The sequence below is a fragment of the Molossus molossus genome, unplaced genomic scaffold (genome assembly GCF_014108415.1).
Source record: "Molossus molossus isolate mMolMol1 unplaced genomic scaffold, mMolMol1.p scaffold_m16_p_10, whole genome shotgun sequence".
Lineage (NCBI taxonomy): Eukaryota > Metazoa > Chordata > Mammalia > Chiroptera > Molossidae > Molossus > Molossus molossus.
In genome coordinates, this window is record NW_023425345.1 from 62,970,980 (window position 1) to 62,993,074 (window position 22,095).

A 22,095-nucleotide genomic window follows, 5' to 3' on the forward strand; every position below is an offset into this window, starting at 1 on the left:
TCTGGTTTTGCCCCTTCTCCGGTAGCCCACAGGTCAGAAACAGGATAATAAGCCTAATTCCTCTCATTTGTGGTCTCTGTGGTCAACAATATTGGAATTCATAAGAGCTAATGAGCACGTTTCAAAAGCAGCCTCTTTACATCGGATTTAGACTTCCTACAGCTCTTCTTGGGTTGACGTGGGAACGTGGATCTAGAGAATGCTGAGTGTGTCTGTAGCTGCAGACGCTCACACTCTCCTGAGTTGGGAATCCCAGCAGAAGACAAGCTCACTTAGGAGAGTGAGAACAGTGAAGTACTTGGGGATGCCCTCCACAGTGGGCAGGAGTAAGTGGGAAGTCAAAATGTAAGGGGAGACAAGCAGACAGAGACCCCCACTGTCTTCCACAGCAGGGAGCTGCCCCCTGGCACCGCCCCTTACTTTCCCTCTGAGAATGACTGTCCCCCCTGAGACAAAGCCGGTCCTTTCCCACACTAACAAAGCATTTTTCAAGGGATAGATAAATACCCTTTCACCACGTGAATAGTCAGATTAAAAACAAGAAGCCTTGGAGGAGAGGAGCAAGATGATGAGGGCTCAGAGGCTGAGGGGCCGCCAGGGCAGCAGCATGAACCTAAAGAGCAGAGGCCCCCAAAGACTCCTGCATCCCAGCAAGGGGTGACTCCACGACCCTGCAGAGGAGGGATGGCAGTCAAAAGGGACCCATTTGCATAACAAATACTTTTGTCCTTACTGTATTTGTTTGCTTTAACTATTAGTAAAGTTGGCTACAGTTTCATCACGTTGTAAACTTGGCATTATCTCAGTCCCTTTGGTGTGAAGTCTCCACGGAAGACTCTAGAAGAATCCTGATAGACATAACTGTCGAGGGGAGAGTGAACTCTACCTGATTGCTGGCTCACTCTTTCTCCCACGTAGACCAAAGTACTTAAGAAATTATTTGCAAAGCGCACACACACATACACACACACACACACACACACACACACACACACACACTGAAGGCACAGTATGCTGCTAAAAAATAGTGGTTGGCTGAAAAAAAAAAATCCTCCTTCATCACACATCTAGTTTGAGTTTATAAAGGGCACCCTCACCTCCCAGCGCAATCAAAGGTCAATGCCCTGAGTAAAGGGCTCCGTGTCTTCAAAGTAAATAAAATGTCATGTGTGAGAAAAGGAAGATGGGAAGAAAATGGGTTCCCATAGCACAACACTGAAGTTTTCCTTACCAAAAGGTCATCACAGCAATGAGAGTTATAACCAAAGTCTGGAAAACCCAGTTAGGACACCACTGGTTTTTTCCTGAAAAATAAACCTAAAAAAAAAGATTCAGTAATGAGCAGTGATAAATCTGCAATTCGAACTGTGGGAAGACTCACTCCCAGTGGGGATCCTCCCTGTTCCCATGAGATGGTAGGTGTGCTCCCTTTAACCTGCATCTCTCTCCTCCTCTCTGCCTCCCTGAAGACAAAGCTCTCTCTCTCAAAACCCACCTCAGTGCCCTCCTTATCCTCACACTCCAGTGACCTCTATGTTCCCTGACCTCCTGCGGATGACCACCTATGCCATTCATTTAGCACTTACCTTGAAGTTTTATGAGAGAAGAGGACCTACCACCCAAGATACTGTCAGGACCCAAACGCCCACCTATTTTAATAGGATGCTTTTCAAAATCAAAAGGTTTTTAAGAGGTGATAGAATAAATTCCAGTGGAAGAATTTCAGGCATCATGACAAACTGAAAAATATTTTTGTGGCATGCAATATTAGCAAGCACTCTTCAAATCTAACACATCTGTATCTAATTCTGCCACCTATTTTTAAGGACTGTTCTGGGCCTGTGTCTTATTTATCCAACAAATATTCATAAAGTACTAATATGTACAACATGACAGGGGATGTGAAAATGAGTAAATTACAGTCTCTGGAAAGTGAATGAGACAAACATTCAGGGCTGATACATATTGGCATAAAAACTTGCATATGGGGATGGACCATGAACTGCGAGCTAAACAGCTGTGCAACTGCTGGGAAATGGGGCCGAATAAGTAGGAGAGGTTTTCTGTCCCCTTAAATAAGGTGCTCCTTAAAGATGAGTTTTTCCTACTAACACAATGGGGAGCATTGTGTTTTCTTCCTCCTGGGGATACAGGGTAGAATTATGCTTTTGATCAGAAGGAAATTGAAGGATGGTAGTAGCTAAGAAAGAACTTAAAATTGGTCTTTGTTTTAATTCCTTGAATACAAATAGTGGTGAACACATATATAGCCCTTATGTGTTCTGAGTGGCTTACACATACTATTTTTTTTTAATCTTCATAATAATCCTCAACCATCTTCTGAGGCAGGTACTGTTATCCCCATTTTAGAGATGAGAATGAGGCCCGGGAAAGCTAGGTTCCTCACCCAACATCAATAGCTAGTAGGTCACAAAGCCAGGACGGGAACCAGAAAACATTTGGCTCCCGAATCTGTGCTCTTAACCACAATGCTATGCTGCCTCCCCTTCTCTGTCTGTAAAAGAAGGAAATACTCTACAATTTAGATACTCACTGTTATTATACAAAAGGCCCTCACGGCTTACCAAATGAACCCCTTAACCCGGTGATCCAGAAACTGAGCCTAACCTGAATTTTCAGCCTTACCTTCTACTGTCCTCCCTAACCAGCTCCCACCTAATCCTTCAGTGAGGCTAGTACAGCTCCTAGATCTTTGCTCTTCCCATTCCATCTGGAACCTCCCTAAGCTCCTGGTAGTCTAGCCAACACCTCCTCTTCCTTGCAAGCCAGCTCCCATAATACTCCTGCAGCACCCTGAGCCTCTGCAGTATTTACCACATTCATGTACAACTGCCCTTTACCTTTTCTTCTCCTCTTCCCTGGCTACCTTGAAACTCTCTAGTTAAAGAGGCCACGTCTCTCCTTTATCTGCCTTCCACAGGCCTAGGACATTGCCTACAAGAGGTTCCCGAGTTGAATGGGTGCTCTGTAATGCCTCTATCACTTCCTGACTCTGTGCCTACATCCCAAACCCCCCATTCCACCCACATGCCCAAGACATTTAATGTTTTTAATTTAGATTGTGAGACTTCAAGGAATATTTCAGACGATCTCTCCATTCATGCATTCACTTGGCAAGTATTTCTTGAGTACCCACTATGTGACAGGCTTTGGGACATAGCATGAGGAAGGCAGACATAGGGCCTGCTTTCATGGACCATACGTCCTAGTTAATATTCTGAGATGTCTGCAAAATAAAGAGATTTTTTGGGTGCAAGATGCAAGCTATAGAGGTTGCATGTGACCAGATTGCACCTATCAGAGTTGCTACAGATGTAGATACCATCCCCTCTATACCATTGCAAATTGGTTAGTACAAAGGGCACCTTCCCCACACGTTTTTAATGTTTTGTGTTGACTGAGCAGCCTGCAATGTGCTGGGCACTGTACTAAGGGCTTTACCTGAGCTCATTTAATCCTAACAACAATCTTTGTCAAGTATCACACTGTTACCCCTGTTTTCCAATGCACTTAAGTAACTTGCCCAAGAACACTTTCACGTATGCATTCATTTATCTATACATTTACATGTATTGATACACCAAGAAGCTTGTCAGAAACATAACATTGTAGTCATTTTTAGTAGAATTTTAAACTCTTTCTGAATCCTTTTAGAATAGTTCAATGTAGTATAACATGAAGAGTAGGGAGAAAACTAAGACAATGGCCCTGATATCAGGATACCAGGATAAGGCCGGGAATGTCTTCCAAAGGAAGGATCACCTTTGGGACACTGGTGGATCAGAGGGAGCAAGCTCGGTTTCACAGCTGTTCATGAGCTGCAGCTGGAAAGGGAGTAATGCAGCCCCCCCCCCCCCCCCCCCCCCCCCGCTCCCTTCCTGACACGGCTCTGCAACAGACAGGGTGTCCTTTAGGTTAATAAATGATTAACCTGCGCTTTTTACTGTAAATGCTATCCTACAAGATGAAAGTTCTCTATTCATTAATAAAGCCATCACATTTTAACCTTTGCAAGCAAGTGAATACTAACTCTCTATTTGCATAGATAGTACTAAATCTCAAAGGGAAAACAGAAATTTGAGGATTAACTGACATCCCATTGGGATCTTCTCAAGTCAAAGATAAAGGACTAGGTGCAGTGAAGGCATCCACACGGTCTCACAGCCCAGGGCCAATGCCTGTAGAGGCCGGGGCGTTTCTCCTGATGGGGACACCACTACTGAAAACTGGTAGAATATTTCTGAAATGAACATGTTCTGTACTCATTTCTCCGATCTCTCTTTGGAAAACCAGACAATATCTATTAAAAGGTTAGTATTTAAATACCTGAATGCATAAGGATGCAAACCAGGGAATTCATCAACAAATAAATGAATGAAAAAAAAAAATCTTGATCAATTTCTCTAACGTCTTTTTTATCTCTCGCTCATTATAAATTTAAGTTTATTTACCTTGTTGGTTTTTTTGGGAATGGTCCTTCTTGGAGGAGTACTAACAGCTCTGCTAAATTTGCTTTAAAAAGAAAGAGAGAGAATTAATTACTATTCAAATGCCTCTCCAGGAGTTATATGACAAAGGTCCAGGCTGTCACTAACACAGCAGTATGACTTTCTTTGGCAATACAGTAGTAATTTAAAAAAGAAAAAGTCAAAGCATTAAGAGTTCCTTTTGTGGAAAAGAACCTTAGTAAGCATAAATGAATGCATTAAACATTCCATTTTGTTTCTCTTTTTCTCAAAATCATACCCCAGGAAATATGCATTCCCTCCTTAAATTAAAAAAAAAAAAAAAAGTTTTTCCCCTGAGGACCAAACATGGTTTTCTAAATTTAGAAATGGCCACCTCTCCTAGTTAAAGGAGAAGCTACCCTCTTACTAAAATGTAACACTTCTTGGAACATCTGCTCTTAAACAGACATGTGATGTGTTTAAAGCTGCAACAAGAAAAATAAGAAAATGATCATATAAGGCAATCGTGTTCCAAAACATTCTAAAGGAAGAATAAGCACTTAATTATCAGAAATGAATGGTTGCGGTTTGATCTAGTTATGGAAAGACTCCTCCACTCTTTTCTCAAATTCCTTCAGCAACCCTGGATGTACCTGCTGGAGCTCGCTTCACTGGCCGAGGACTTCCAACTGCTGAGCCGTTTTAGCCTGGCCAGCCTCTGGTTCCATATTTCCAACTCTTCTATTCTTTCTTCAAGGTTGTTGGTTAGTTTGCAGAGCTGCTTCACTGCACCTACATTTTCCATAAAAATCTGGTCCTAAAAATGAAAACAACGCGGAGTGCATAAATTTATAAAATCAAGACCACCACAGAACTGTCCACAGCCCTTTCAAAGACAGTCGGAACACACCATTGAAAATGGTGACGCCCAGCCTCAAGTTCACTCAAGACACATCTGGAGAGGTTTGCCACTTAAAGTGCTCTTGCTGAACTGCTGGCTGCGTAGTAACACTGCTTATGATCAATTTGCAATAATATGGAAATATGTCCTTTTAACCCGAGAGAGAGAATGGAGCTGAAGGCCACTGTCAAGTTTGGAATCTGAAGAATTATTTTCAGTGGCCAGCATGGCTTCTGAATGTCTATCTGTGTGTGCGTCACTAAATCCTCGTATGAAATGACTCAGGCTCTCCCTGGTGAAAAGTGCATCAGGTGGCTCAGGTGACAGAGGGAGGAATGAGGGCCTGGGCTTTTCTCTGAGTTCTGCCACTTACTAGATGTGAGTCCCAGATAAAACAGAACCTCTCTGAGCTTCAGTTTCTTCATCTGTAAAGGAGAGAAGTCTTGAGCTGTTAATTTCTGTTTTAACATCCCATGAGCTATCACATATATTTCAGCCTAACTCACACACACAATTTAAAACAACAGCAATACCTAATTCTTTCAGTTCATGAAAAGTTACTGACTTGTCAGAAAGAGCAAGAAAGGGGAAATCAACCAAAGCCAGAGTATGCAAGCCTTCCTTTCCCCTACGCACGCACTACAGTTATCATAGGAACATGCATGTCTATCTCCCAGTCATAACAAAACCCTGGAAAGCTCTCGTAAACTCATACCCTAATCTCACGACCGCTCCTCCTTTCCCCGCTCTGTCGACAAATTCAGAATACCACAGCACTTTTTGGGGCTCACAGTAGCTGGCCCACTGTTGTAATGAGCTGGAGGCCAAATGAGAAAGACCATTTTGTGACTGGGGGGGGATCAAACTCAAAATGTGTGTCTTTGAGATTCCCATCATGCAAACCAAAATTTTAAGGGTTTCAAAAACTGTAAAGAAACCACTCAGAAAGGATTCAAAAGCTGGACATAATACATGTAAGGCTTAGTTCAGTGTAAAGACATGCACTCTGCTATAGAACGGTATAGGTAAATATATAGTCAATATTGGAATGCTCTACTACTGTAGTATGATGGCATATAAATCACTTAACTCTAGTGTAAAGGTTAAAGGACAAAAGTATTAAAAATAACTACAGCCACAATAATTTGCTAATGGTAAACACATTAAAAGAGGTAACGTATAACATCAAAAACATAAAATGTGGACAGGGAGTGAATGGGTAGAGTCTGTGTACGTGATCGAAGTTAAGTTGCTATCTGCCAAAAACAGGGTGTTATATCTGTTAGGTAATTCATGTAAGCCTGATGGTAACCACAAAGCAAAAATGTACAGTAGTTATAAAAAAGGTAAAGAGAAGCGATCAAAATATCCACTACAGAAAATCATCAATGCACAAAGGAAGACAGCAAAAGAGGAAGCAAAGAACAAGGGGACAAAACAACCAGAAAACAATACGATGGCGTTAGTAAGTCCTTACCTATTAATAATTGCCTTAAACAAAAATGGATTAAATTCTCTAATCAAAAGGCAGAGTGTCTGAATGGATTTAAAAAAAAAAACAGGACCGAACTCTATGATGCCTCAAGAGACTTGTCAGCTTTAAGGACATACACAGGCTCAAAGGGAAAGGATGGGAAAGAGTCTAATGGAAGCCAAAAGGGAGCAGGGGTGGCTATATTTATATCAGATAAAACGGAATTTAAGTGAAAACTAACAAGAGACAAAGAAGGTCATTATTTAATGATAAAAGGGTCCATTCATCAAGAGCATGCTATAGTTGTAAATATATATGCACCCACTTTGAAATGAATACGTTCTGGGGATCTAATGTACAACATGGTGACTACAGTTAACAATACTGCATCATATACTTGATAACTGCTAAGAGAGTTGTCAGGGAGCAGGATGTTGCTACCCCAAAATATGTCTCAATGGCATGAGGATTATTTTAGGCTGATCGTTTTTTTAAGAAACAACAGACTCAGGAAGAGCTTTATACCTCCCCCTTCCCTGCCTAAAATAATTTAGATAGAGGGGCTGTTTCAGGAAGACAGCCATCAACATAGATTACTATGAAGAATTCCACCCAGGTGTGGTCGACTGGGGGCAGGCGTAGTGAACTCAGCAAAGCCTGCTTGTTCAAAGCCCTCTCTGGGCCTCATTGTCTCCTCTGGGCAGAGCAAACACTTTGTTTATCCAACTTTTTTTTTTTTTTTCTCTCTTCGTGTAAATTGCCTTCCTCCCTTTGAAGTCTCAGGCTCCTCCCCCTTCTCCTTAGTGCTGGATGGCACTGAAGCCTCAACGACCTGACTGCCTCTGGGCCTCACACTCTTAGGCAGCCTTCATATGTACAAAATAAAACTTGGTTTTCCTCCTGGTATCTGTTCCAGGTCAATTTAATTCTTAAACCAGACAAAAGAATCTATAAGGATAGAAGAGAAAATTTTCCTACCCAATAGAGTATATCTTCAATGTTCTCACCACACACACACACACCAAAGGTAATTATGTGAGACGTAACTTTACTGTAGTAACCATTTTGCAATATATATGAGTATCAAGTAATTATGTCGTATACCTTAAACAGTGTTATATGTCGATTATGTCTCAACTCAGTTGTAAGGGATGATACTTTATTTGAATAGAATAAGATTGGACATGAATTGATAACTGTGAAATGAGTGAAGTATATACATAAGTTTCATCACTGTTCTCTCTATTTTGTATATACTTGGAACTTTTCATTTAAAATCTTTAAAACAATAAATCACAAAACACAAACAGACCAAAAAAAAAAAAAATCTCCTAACAAAAGCTCTTCTAAAAGTTCTAATTCTGGTACAGATGTTCTCTTCTAAATTTGCTTTAATAAATAGAAGGCAGAAATCATGAAGATGAGAATAACAGTCTATGGTTCTAAATCATAGTAAATGTCATTTGACTATTTACCATGTTTGCATTGCAGAAAGCTTTATGCTGTAATTATAAGTATGATTTAGTGGATCAGGCGGCCAGCTGCTGTCCACCCAGCGTCCGAACCAGGCTCCCAGAGGTGGCCTCTGGTTCCTCCCCTCCTGGCTCCCCGCAGGCAGCCCGGCAGCTCAACCGCCTAAATCTCCTGAATCTGCCCACTTCCCTGCGTCCTCACTGGCACTGCCATGCCAAAATATATATATATTAATTTTTCTTGGCAACTGGCTTCTTTAAAAAATAAAGTTTCCTTGATACACTAATCTGTGATTTAGCTCCAACCAAAGCAGACCACGGAGAAAGGGTGCTCAGTCCCCCGAAACCACAGCACCTTCTCTCTGCAACCTCCCCCTAGCAGGACTTCCAGTGCTGCCTCGGGGACAGGAGCCGCGGCTGCCTCGTCCAGTTACTTGTCAATAATGATAAAAGGCCAGCTCGGATTTCTCCGACTCAAGTTTGCCGGCCGCACGTCCATCAGGAAGGTCCGACAGGCCAGAAACGAGTTCGTGCGCTCTCCTAGCCCAGAGAAAACAGGTGGAGAGGGAATTTACTCAGACCTCCTGGATTAGGATGAAGGCCCTAACATCATGGATCCAGTGGAAAATGATCAGAAACTAAATTTCTAGGACATGTTCTGGGAACTGGCCCTTACTAAAATGCTGTGACTTCGCCCTGGCAGATTTTGCTCAGTGGTTAGAGCATCGGCCTGTGGATTGGAGAGACCCGGGTTCGGTTCCCGCCAAGGGCACGTACCTCTACCTCGCTTAAGGTTTGTCCCCTACCCGGTTGGGTGGCAACCCAGTCATGTGTCAATGTTTCTCTCTCTTCCCCCTCCTCTCGCTCCCACTCTGTCTGAAAATAGATGCAAAAATGTCCTCAGATGAGAATAAAAAACAAATAAAATGCTCTGACTTCTGTCCTCTGTCACCACAGGAAAGCCAGGACAGGGTTGGCAAAAGTAGGTTTACAGTTGTGAGTATGCGAGTTTATTGTATTATTATTTATTAACATTATATTATTTATTTGTATTAAAACTGTAAGGCTACTTTTGCCCACCCCTGTATAAATATGTTCAAAAATTAACCTAGGATTTTCTGAAAATGTCCTTTTCTAGGCAAGTGAATGTTCTTTCATTTTAACCACAAGTGTGCACTTACATGCCTGAGGGACTTTTCCTGAATACACACAGCCGGGTGCCACGCAGAGGCTCGTCTGCATCCGCTGGGGAGATGGGCACAAGGTGGAGACATGTTCAAAATCTTCCCCAGCTGATGCCCATTGTTGGTTAAAACTATTTTATAATCGAACCTAATTTAATGACTCAACTCTGTCTCATCATGGGCCATTTTTTTAAAAAGATTTTTAAACTGATTTTTTAGAGAAAAAGGGAGAGGGAGAGAGAACACAAGTCATAGATGCCCTGACCGGGAATCAAACCAGCAACCTTTTGGTGCACAGGACAATGCTTAACCCCTGAGCCACACTGGCCAGGGCATCACTGGCCATTTTAAATGGGACCCACTACCTGTGCAGAAATGTAACTTCACAGCTGCAATACAAAAATGATTACACCGGCTTGCCACCAAAATTGCGCATGAGACTTTGGGGGGTAGGTGGCAATGCTTCGAATTCCACGAGGATCTCCTATGCACGGTCTCAGGCTGGCTCTGGGGTGAGGGTGCACGCAGGCAGCCTGAGCATAGTTTCTGAAAGGACCTGTAGGGCAGTTTGGCAAGGACATGTGCACATGTAAACAGCAGGGAGGCAGTTGTGAAGTCAGAGCTGTCATCTGGCTTAGAGTAGGTCCCTTATTTAAGCTCCGTCTTTCACCATAGCCCCCTTCACACTCTGTACTTGAATCGTACCCAACCCTTTGCCCTTCACTGGACATACCCTCTCTCTAGTCTCTGGAACTAGCACTGGCTTCTCCCTTTACCTGAACCACCTGTCCTCCTGCCTTCCTTACACTTAGTGTCATATTTACCTGTATTACAAACACCTAGCAGCTGGGCCCCAGGTGGTGTTCACAGCTGATTCTCCAGCACAGAGCAGTAAGTCGGTATATATTTGATGGCTAAACGAATGAATATATTCGTACAATGGCAGTTCATGCTGTGAGGCATTGAGAGGTCATAGCATTGTCTGAGGTTTCTCCCAGGAAAACAAAAAGACGAAGGTCCAAATCCCTCAGTCAGGAAATGCCCATGGAAATCCCGGGGAATTAAACAAAGAAGCACCAGAGTTGAACATTCTCAGTGCAATGGGATAGTGGCTCAATTGTACTCAGCAAACTGGTTTCCACTCTGGTTAGGTCCTTTCCCCCTTGGGAGGAGACTGGCTCAGGAAAGAGATGAATGTCCTCTCAGTCTCCCTCACACCCTAGGAAACGCTGGGACTCTGCGGAGCACAGCTGCAAGCTCCTGGGTCCCTTGCGGTCTGACAATAAATGAGCCCCTGACATTGGGGAGCAGCTAGGCAGCAGAGCTGAGCTCTCCTGTCTTCAGGAACTACAACTTGTCCTCTGTCAACAACGCTGAGTACGGGTGACTAAGCAAGGTGGCAAAGAACACCCAGAGAAGTTGGAATAGGCTTTTATATATTTCTTTCCCAGTGAGAGTCATAGACTTGACAGTCTCTCCTTATGACATTTGATGTTGCATGGACTGACATTTTATAGTCAGATCATGGGAATCAAACAGCCTGTAATTGAGCATCATGAAAATGATTGCCACAGGGAGACAAGCTGCCTTCAGCCAATGGGTGGGTCTGGCAGTTGTTTGGGCTTTGGATAAACTTGACTTTAGATCTTCATCCAAGAGTTTATTTTGTGGGTAGTTCTCCAGGCCCTGGCATGGATTGAAAAAAAACAGAATCCCCAAACCAGAAAAGCAGGCTGCTGATATGGTTTGAAGCTCAGCCCTCCAGCGGAATGTGTAACAGGTCCCAGGAGGAGGGGTTTGCCTCCCCTGCACATTTCCCTTGCAAAGAGGACACCTCTTGGTCCATTTCCCTGGATTTGTGTTTTCACCTCTGCTTTATATGGGAAGAGCACAGCTTTATAAAACTGTTCAAAATCATGTTCACTGTTGCCTTTTGTGTGCTTTAGAATCACCGCTTAATTTCAGTTATCGCTGTTTAAGTGGAATTTTCGTGGAAGGGCTTCGACCAAGTTCCAGTTGAACTAGCACATGCCACAGTTTGTTGCAATTCTTTGACTTCTTGTCTTCCCTGGGTGAGGCGTGAGCTCCATCTGAGGACAGTCTTGTGTCTCGGGACTCCCCAGGGCCAGCTAAGTACCTGGCACTGGTAGCTTAATATTCAATGAATGACCAGAATCAACAGTTTTTTATCAGGCACCTGGGATGTATGGACCACTTTCCTAGGTGCACGTATAAAACAATTAGATAAGGCAAAGAGGGTCTCTGCCCTCACAGAGCATATTTTCTCATGGGGCAAACCGGCCAACAACAAGTAAACCGCAAGCAAAGAATCCTGTTTTAAGTTGTAACTAACACTAGGCAGGAAGCCAACAAAGCATTGAAATAGAAAATAATGGTCACTATCTCAAGCCATTGCTGTAGCTTTGGTCTGTTGGTTTTATTTTTGAGGGCACTGGGAAAGAAAGTAGCCTCAGGGGGAACTTATGGTCTCGTCCTGAGAAAGACAGGTAACCCATGTAAAACTAGCCCACAGTTCACAGAAGGAGAACTCTAAATAGCTAACATAAGAATGAAATGCACAGCTTGACTACTAGTCAGAGAAAGGCAAATTAAAACAGTAAGATATCACATCACCCCAATCAGATTGTAAAATTTAGAAAGTCTGGTAATGTCAGGTGCTGAGTATATAGAGAAACAGGAAGCCTCATTGCTGTTGTGAGTTAGAACGGACCGAACATCTGGCAGTATTTCAAAAAGTGAAGCTTGTGTGTATCCTCTACCCGACTCCTGGTATCAGTCCCAGGGAAAACCTCCCTCAGAGTCACAAGAGGGCCTGTGTGAGAACATTCATCGCTGCATAATTTGTGGCCAACTGAGTTGGGGGATCCACCTTTGAGAAGAAGGCAAAGTCACAAGCCAAGGAATTCCATGCATCCGACTATGAGCAGCTGTTCACAATTCAAAGAAATTTAAAACACATTAAAGAATCAGCACTAATAATCTTCCAGAAAGCCCCAAGATCCAAGGATGTCGATGAAACACATTAGAGAGGCTGCCATTGCCGTGGAGGGCTGGGTGGGAGGGGAGAGGAGGACACAGAGGGGGATGCAGTCAGGTGGAAGGGCTGTAAAATGAGGACTGCACCACATCCACTCCAAAGTTTCAACAATAAAGACAAATCCTTGGGGGGATGGGGGGTGGCAGGGGGTTTTCCATCTCGAGAGAGTCCACCCTTGCAGAAAGTTTCTTTACTCTTTAGCTCTCCGCTGGGTGTAAGTGGAAGTAGCTGGAAGCTGCAGGAACGCACTGAGCCGCGGAGACAGCTCAGTAGCCCCGGGCTTGCGGCTGAGTCCAGGCAAGCTCCGACCGCCTGCTGCGAGAAAGGCACACTGACCCAGGTGTCAGACTTCACAGATCAAGAGAAGTTGCCTTGATCAGAAAGGAACTAAATTATACTTAAAAACGCTACTTCTTTAAAAAATGAATTACTCAAAAATATTCTCTTTGAAAAGTTTGGCAGAAATTCAGCTAAACTAAGTTCCCCTTTGATAAATAAAGTGTGAAATTCCAGGTCCTAGACCACAGGCTTATCTGATTGGCAAAGTATTGCCACCACCTGCTGACATGATATTTAAATTGCAGTTTTAGGTGAAACAATTTCTTTCCCCAACATTTTATTACAAAAATTTGCAAGCAAATACAGTCAAGTTTAAAAAAATTGTGAATACTCATATACCTACCACCTAAACTCCCCAGTTAGTAAACTGATATTTTTTTAATCACTTTTCTCCATCTACCCATCCATTCATTGGTCTTCTTTAAATGCATTTTAAAAATGAGCGATACCTTTTTTTTTAATAAGACATAACTATGAAAAGAAATTTTCTGAGAAAACAATAAATGGCCTATTTCTCTCTAAAATTTTTACCAGAAAACAAGAGAATTTTCTCCATTTCCAGTTAAGAAGTTCCGAGGAGAGAAGAAGATGATTTAAAAACAGGTGATCTGTTGTTAAAATATCCAGGGTTGGTTATAATAACAGGAACTCTAAAGAACTCATTTCGCTCGGAGTCAAATCACTCAAAGGAGTGCCCCAGGGAACGCTGGCCCCCATGCCAACTTGCCATCACAACCAAGGAGTGAGTTCTCCCTGCTCCCTGGATGAGAGAAGAATGGACTTGTAGACCAGGTGCTGAGTAGGATATTTAAAAGCCCCAGGGTTTGCTATTGAACATAAAGTGAATACAATTTTTATAACTCAGTGTTTCTCTATTTAAACATGAAAAATGCATCACTCTATAAAAAAACATAAATCATTTCAGAGAGCTCTGAGGTGGTGGCATGGGGAGATATCGAACAGTTAACATTCATTAGGTTCTGCCATGGCGTAGGCCTAAAAGTTGTTGTCCTAAGAAAACCTGCATTAGCAAATATCATTTATAAAGACAACTGCTTCAGTGAGGAACAAAGTGATTTAAACTCCCTACAAGGTAGTTATTTTTACTGCTGCAATGTGAAAAATAAAATAGCCCTGGCCAGTTTGGCTTAGCAGTTAGAGCGTCGGCCTGCGGTCCAGAGAGACCCGGGTTCGGTTCCCACTAAGGGCACATACCTCAGTTGCAGTTTGTCCCCGGCCCTGGTTGGTCGTGCGGATGGCAGCCACTTGATGTGTCCCTTTCACATCGATGTTTCTCTTTCTCTCTCTTTCTCTCTCTCCCTCCCACTCTATCTGAACAAAAAAATGGAAAAAATGTTCTCAGGTGAGGATAAAAAAAAAATAAAAAAGAAAAGAATAAAATAATTTTGTATAGCTATAAAAGTGACCTTATAGTCCTTAAAACTGGCTGAGCCAAGTTTGTTTGTTTGTTTGTTTTTTGCATTTATCCTGAGATAGAGCGGGAGGGAAAGAGGGAGGAAGAGAGAGAAATATCGATGTGAGAGAGACACATCGACTGGTTGCAACCCACAGGACCCCAACCGGGGCGGGGATGAACCGCAACCAAGGTACGTGCCCTTAGCAGGAACCGAACCCTGGCCTCTCTGGTCCAAGGGCCCACGCTCCAACAGCTGAGCCAAACCGGCCAGGGATGAGCCAAGTTTTGGACAAAGTTTTATCAGATGCTGAAATCCATGCTCTTAACCACTATATGCCATAGACTTTCGGTAATTTTTCAGTCGTCAAAATAAATAATTTTTTGTTACTATTCACTTTCCATCTCCTGCTTCCTTGTCGATCTCTCTGCTCACTTGACCTTTGGCACTGTGCTGGCCCACATCCTGTGCTTTGGCCCCGTCCTCTCAACTTTGCAGGCCCTCTCTTTCCTCCACGGCCTCCCTGCACGAGATCTGGGCTGTTCGTCCTCTTTGCTCCCCATTCTGTGAACGCAGAGACCCTGCGGGGCAGGCAGGCGTCAGGAAGCCCGGATGAGGGCACACGAAGCCCCTCTGCGGAAGCCGCCCCTCAGCACCACGTCATCAGGTCTGATAGTTCTAGGCAATCAGAAATCTGAAATCTGTGTGAGGATCTAATTTTTTTTTTAAATAATTTTTCTTTATTGATTTTTAGAGAGAGGAAGGGAGATGAAGAGACAGAGGGAAACATCGATGAGAGAGAACGTCGACTGGCCGCCTCCTGCATGCCCCACCCTGGGGATCAGGCCCACAACCTGGGCATGTGCCCTGACCGGGAATCGAACTGGAGACCTCTTGGTGCGTGGGTTGACTCTCAACCACTGAGCCACACCAGCCTGGAGAGAATCTAATTTTTTAAAGTAGGCAACAAATTTGCAAGTTTTTAAAATACTGTGGGTGGGGTGGGGAATGTCTGCTGCCAGACTTGCCCCAGGCTTCCTTCCAATGACCTGCATCCATGGCCTTTCCCTTCTTCCCCACGCCCTAGTGGAGAAATATCAGGCATTTCATTAGGGTGGCACCATCCAGGAGAACGGGAAGCTAATGCTCCAAAGCTCGAACTCCCTGATGGCGGGTGGGTTACAGGTTATACAGGGCGAATTCACAAGATACGTGTGTTAGAGGTTCAGGGTCATGGTAGGAGCTGAGTGGTCAGAGATGAGGTATGGGTAATGAATCATTTCTTCAGGTCTTGAAGACAACACTGAGGTCCTTTCCATGGGAAAGTAGCCGGGGAGTTGCTTCACCTAGGGTTCAGGAACCCACAGACAGCTGACCGAAGTCCAAAATCCTTACTCCAAATGCGACACGTGCCAAGGGTGAGCAGTGCTGATCAACAACCCCCGCCCCCTGTCCTCAAGGTCCTGGCAGCTGCTCAGGACTCATGGACCAGGGTGGGTCCCCAGCCCGGGCAGCTCTACCATGGACACTTTCTCCTGGCCATGGCTAGTTATTTGTTACAGGTACATGCTTCGTGTGCCTGATGCTTCAAAAGAAAGGCCAATATTCAACAGGTCAGAGTTTGGAGCAAAGAAAGGTTTATTGATTGAGATGGCCTAAATTGAGAAGATGGGGTGCATTATAGCATTGCACCCACCTTTCTCTTCTTAACTAATGCCTTTACCCACGTTGGCAGCGTCCCCTCATCGCCACCTGCTCTTTCAAGTTTCACTCCTGGTCATCACTCTGGACATTTTCATCTGACTCCTGAGCTTGGCTTAGCAGTTAGAGCGTCGGCCTGCGGTCCAGAGAGACCTGGGTTCAGTTCCCACTAAGGGCACGTACCTTGGTTGCAGTTTGTCCCCGGCCCTGAGCTGACATCTCAAACTCGAACATGAACTCATCATTTTTCCTAGAAAGCCACTTCTCCTTCACTTCTTTATGTCAATAGGACCACTTCTGTTCCTTTCACTGACATTCAAAAACTCAGGCATTGATGCAAACGCATTCTTACTGAAAACCCATGATGTGTCAGGTTCTGCACTGAACACGGGATTGACAAGGCACATTCCCTGACCTCCAGAAGCCCAGTCTACTGGAGGAGACAAAACGCAAAGAGAATGACAAGGCAGCGTGATAAACACTCCAGAAGATGTCCATTCAGAAACTGAGACAGTGCAGAGACAGGATCGGTCCAGGCACCACAAAATTCATGAATTCATTCGACCGATATTCATTGAATTTCTACAATTCTAAACCCTGGAGGTAAAGCTGCACATCAAGTACCAAAGACACAGTTTTGAAAAGCATAGATTTTTGCTCTCACACAACTAACTGGGGATATTGGCAAAGAACAAGTAGGCAAATAAAGAAGATAATTTCAGTTAGGAACAAAAGTTTCCAGGCTGCGGTGAACAAGTTAGCAGTGTGTCCCTGGCACAGAGGCGCCGCCCGGGGGGTGCACTAGCCAGGGGGAGCATCTTTTTCTAATTACCGAAAGGACACTATACACCCTCACAGTGGCCCTGAGCCTTACAAAGGGAAACCAAGTGACCTGCAGACTGTTCAGATAAGGTGGGCAGGGGAGGTCTTGGTGCTGAAATACAGCTGATGAGTCCTTAGGACAGAGAACAACGACCAGAATAGCCCTGAGGCAGAAACAAACTGGCAAGTGTGAGAAACAAAAAAAGGCTGAGGGGGAGGGGCTAGCAAACAAGCCAGGCCTGTGTTTTCAAATACATCACAAATACTTTGTATTCTTTTTATTTTTTTCTTTATTGATATTTAGAGAGAGAAGAAGGGAGAGGAAGAAAGAGAGAGAAACATCGATGAGAGAGAACATCGACTGGCCGCCTCCCGCATGCCCCACACTGGGGATCGGGCCCACAACCTGGGCATGTGTCCTGACTGGGAATCGAACTGGCGACCTCTTGGTGCATGGGTCAACACTCAACCACTGAGCCACACCAGCCAGGCCATACATCGTATTCTGAAGGGTCTCAGCTTACTCGAAAGGTGTTTGGGGGTCGAGGGGTAGGTGTATGAGTGACAGGAAATGAGTTAAAAAGACAAGACTCCATCCAGATTGTGGAGGCCTGCACAGTCTCGCCAGCGCAGAGCCAGAGTGGGAAGGGGAGACTGCAAGATCAGAGATTTGTTTTGTTTGGTTTTAAAGGAAAGTAATTCTGTGGCTAGCAGGTCAGTTAGGTCCTTGTAATAGGGACAGAAGGGAAAGAATAAAGGGAATAAAGAGAGGAGATAATACACAAGAAATATTGCCAAAGTAAGAACAACAGGACTTGGCATCTAATACTGTGCGTGAGAAAAAGGAAGGCTGAAGAGGCCACCCGAGATCCCCGCCCTCCCTCGGTCATACTCTCAGTCCCAAGGCCCCCCAGGTCTCTGTCATTTGTCTCTTTTCCCCCACTTCCTTTCCATTCGTGAACTCCTAGTGTCCAGACATCCTCTCTCCTTCCTCTGAACTGATGTGACACCTCATTTATGCGCCCACAGTACCGCTCACGGTGTAGCCTAGAGCTTATTTCTTGTGTACCTGTCTTATCTGTAAGGTAAAGACAGGAACCAAGTGTTATTTATCTCTGCAGGACTCAAATGACAATTCCTGCAACGTTACGGTTGAAGAAAAATAGAATCAATGAGTAAAAAGTAGCTACATACTAAGTTATAGTAGGGTGATTTGTTACATGAAATCCTAAAAAATAAAAAAAAAAGAATATTCAATGAATAATTATTTATAAGATGAACCTCATCTTTATGTAGACTTGGTTATGAATTTAAGGAAGTTCTTACATTTATTGTGTACATTTTTCTTATACAAAGTACACCTAATGATAATGCTTAAGAAATAATCACAGAAACAAATAAATAAAGTCCAGTAGAGTGAGAGGTGAACAGGCCAGAAAGCCCCCAGTGGTCTTATGCAGGGTTAGACTATAGCATCCACCTCCCTGCGGCCCCTTCCCCCAGTATCAGCCCTGAGCCCTTCCACTCCATCTTCCACCACTGAGTTCTCACTGCTCGACCCTGAGGAGCTTAGAACAAGCAAACTACTCCAGATAAGAGAAGTTTATCTTGCAAGGCCATCTCTCCTGCTACGAAGAGAAAGAAAGCTGTTTACCCAACATTGACTGACAAGACTGATCTCCAACTCTGGTTGGTTGCATGGACAGTCGGTAGAGATACGGCCATTCTTTGTCCTAGTTTGGCATACAGTTGCAAAGCACATGTGGAAACGATACAGCAATCATTGAGCACCAGAGTTCAACACTTTCATGTGCATTTCTAGTGTGCATTTTAGCTTCAATGAAAACTTCTTCATAAAAAAAGGACATTTTATTTAAGGGAAATGGAGTGAAAAGTGGAGAGACTATCTTATCTGATCTCCACCAGTTACTACAATAAGTCCTAGTAGAATTCCTAAGCACCAGCATCCCCGGATGTGGCCATCAAAGACACCACACTGCCCACATGAGTGGGTGGGAGGCCAGGAAGGCAAGAGGCTCTCTGTACATCTTGCTTATTTTATAGTTAACAAAGAGCATGGCACAACCAGAGCTACATTCTCTACATTCTTCTTCTTTTTTTTATTTAGTACTCACCTAAAGATATGCTTTCATTGATTTCTAGAGAAGGGTGGGCAGAGAAACTATGATGTGAGAGAGAAACATTGATCGGTTGCCTCCTGCATGCACCCAGACCAGGTATCAAACCCACAACCGAGGTATGTGCCCTGACTGGTGTACAGGATGACGCTCCAACCAACCGAGCCAGAAGTACTTAGAGTGTGGAGGAGGCAGTTTCTACAATGTTCAGGATTAAGCCAGCAATTCAAGGCTATCCTGAGAAGACAGCCTAAGAAGGAAGCTGGGCTTCGGAGTGTGGCGATGTTCACCTGCTGTTGGTGTACGGATTCTGGAAATGAGTGTGGCCTTCGACTGTGAAATTACAGTGATACCTCGGTTCTCGAACGCCTCGGTTTTCAACCAAATGGAGATTCGAGAAACTTTTGTCTCGGAATCCGAACAAATATTTGGAACTCGAACTTCTGAGATGAGCCGAATGGCGTTCATTCGGCCCAGCGCGCCTTGCTTGCGTCATCAGTGTGAGTGCAGAGAGAGAGTCACGCTTTGTGGAGTCACACTTTCCTATTGGTTTCATTGCTTCGGTTCTCGAACAATTCGGTTCTCGACCGTCCTCCTGGAACGAATTATGTTCGAGAACTGAGGTATCACTGTATATCACCATAAGGTCCTGTTACCAAGAGAATCGCAACTTTTCCACTCTGGACTCCCGTTGGTTTCACTTATTTATACACCAAATGCTGCCTTGGCGTGGTTTGCTCCTCAGGTGACAAATGAACCTGGCTGTCTGGAGCAAGAATGCCACCCCCTGCTTTCCCAGGGCTCTGCACCTGCCTTCCCAGAATGCACTCGGGTGACAGCCTCTCCTGGGGCAAGGGGACAGTGGCCCTTGGAACTCCTGTTACGAACAGTCCCAACTGTCCCCATTCAACTCAACTCGGAAGGGGAAGAGACTGGGCCAGGGGAAAACTAGTTAGTGTGCTGAACAGTGAGAGTCATAGGCCCTGGGAAGGCATAACCTACACTGAAAACACAGAAATCTTTCCTGAGCGTTCCAGGGGAGGGCCACAGCCAGGCTGATCCAGCTGCTACCAGCCGAGTAACCCTAAGAGCCCCACCTTGGCAGCCCAGTGACACCCCCCAAGGCTGTACCCTGAGACTGACACCGATGTCCACGCTCTGTTCTCTCACCCCAGGAAGGTTATGAAAATGTAGAGAGTGAGAGTGACTTTATTTTATGAATACCTCTGAATCTAGTTTATATAAAATATTTAAGTAAATTATTTTAAAAGTTCAGTACTTTACATGAATGAATTTCTCATGATGTACCTCTCAAGTGAAGTGATAGCCCAGGTTTAAGAGAGAGAGAGACCAAAAAAATTTTTTTATCGAAAATACGATTCTGGGAAGCAGGAGGAAGTAATCCGACTTCTGCCACTCGGCCTTCTCAGCAGGCCACCCAGATTTCATTCCCTCAGTATTTTCTGTCCAAGAACTCGGAGACAGAGGACTATAGAAGGGCCTGACATGAAAATGCACCTTCTACCTTGCTACCCTAAGTGTGGCTTGCTGACCAGAGGGCTAGTAAAATTGGCATCACCTGGAGGCCGGTTGGAAGAGCAGGACCTCCGGTCTCACCCCATTCTTGCTGAAGCAGAATTCGCATTTTAATACGATCCCCCACTGAGTCTTATGTACTTTGAAACTGAACTGACAAATTCCTCTTGTTCAAACATCTCTCCCAATGACATAAAGTCCTGATGTCAATCAGTCTTCCCTCCCAGCATCAAATATAATGATGCAACGTAAAGCAAACCGGCAGCACCGTGAATTGGCAAAGCTCGCTAAAGATGCGGGATTGCACAGAATTAACAGACGTGATCTCAGAGACTACTAAGCCACACCAGGCATCAGCCAGGGGAAAGGCAGCCTTAGACCCTTTAACAAGTATGGTCACATTCCTTCAAAGGAGAATGATTTGAATATCAAAGAATGAACAGCCCTCCAGTGTGGCTCAGTGGTTGAGCATTGACCCATGTACCAAGAGGTCGCTGGTTTGATTCCTGGTCAGGGCACATGCCCAGGTTGTGGGCCCGACCCCCAGTGGGGGACATGCAGGAGGCGGCCAGTCGATGTTCTCTCTCTGCCTTCGGGGAAAATGAGGCTCATGAACATCTTTGTAAAAATGACCCACTTTATGACTGTGCTGTGAAAGTCAAACATAAAATTTGGTTGAAAAACTGTGCTCAAAAAAAAAAAAAAAAATCAACACCAATCTTCCATCACTCTAAGGAGGAGCACATTGCTCTAATGATAACTTAAATGATAGTATGTGAGATGTTGCTTTTATGAGTTTTAGTTCCATTCTTCAAAACAAAGTCTAATCGAAATGTTGTCACTATTCCTCATGATGTTCGGTCCTTGTTTGAAATGTGCTCCTGCCAAGTGGACTTTCCCAGGGCCGGTTTCCTCCCACAGTCAGACCCGCTGAACGCTAATGCTTACTGCTGCATATTCGTTTTTATTCTTCCCTATAGAACTTCCTTTTTCAAAATGTATCTATCTATCTATCTATCTATCTATCTATCTATCTATCTATCTATCATCTTTCTATCTATTTTAAAAATATCTGAGAATATTTTTCCATTTATCTATAGATAGTGTGAGGGAGAGAGAGTGAGAGAGACATTGATGCGAGAGAGACACATCAATTGGCCGCTTCCCACACGACCTCGATCAGGGCTGGGGACTGAACCACAACCGAGGTATGTGCCCTTGACCAGAATCGAACCTGAGACTCTTTGGTCTGAGGGCTGATGCTGTAACCACTGAGCACCCCGGTCAGGGTTGGGACTTATTTTTGGTGCCTATGACCAGTGTGGATGATTGACACCAGCTTACTTCCCCCTGGGTGAAGAATTCTTCTTACTGTCCTGTTACCTGGCTGGATGTTTCAGTGCACTGTGATGTCACAGAAGGGGGTTCCCTGTGGGGTTCTGACTCTAGAGGCAGGTATCTATTCAGTGGTTACCTTATCAACCATGAGGAAGTTCTCCATCGTCTCTCCGTTTTCACAGGTGACATCACCAACCTCTCTCACTGCTCTGGGCAAGATCTCTTGAACCTCCTGGGCAATCATTCCT

At 44.2% G+C, this 22,095-nt stretch overlaps 1 protein-coding gene across 1 annotated transcript in view; it reads right to left on the bottom strand.

The window, feature by feature from the left end:
• The window catches only part of MYRFL (myelin regulatory factor like), a 112,808-nt gene that overhangs the window by 16,215 nt on the left and 74,498 nt on the right, over positions 1-22,095 (bottom strand). Inside the window, exons 13-16 of the mRNA XM_036251526.1 lie at positions 21,984-22,093; positions 5,123-5,286; positions 4,473-4,533; positions 1,232-1,317 (exon numbers count right to left, since the gene is read on the bottom strand). Coding sequence (XP_036107419.1) covers positions 1,232-1,317; positions 4,473-4,533; positions 5,123-5,286; positions 21,984-22,093 — 421 coding nt within the window. The remainder of the gene's footprint in view (positions 1-1,231; positions 1,318-4,472; positions 4,534-5,122; positions 5,287-21,983; positions 22,094-22,095) is intronic.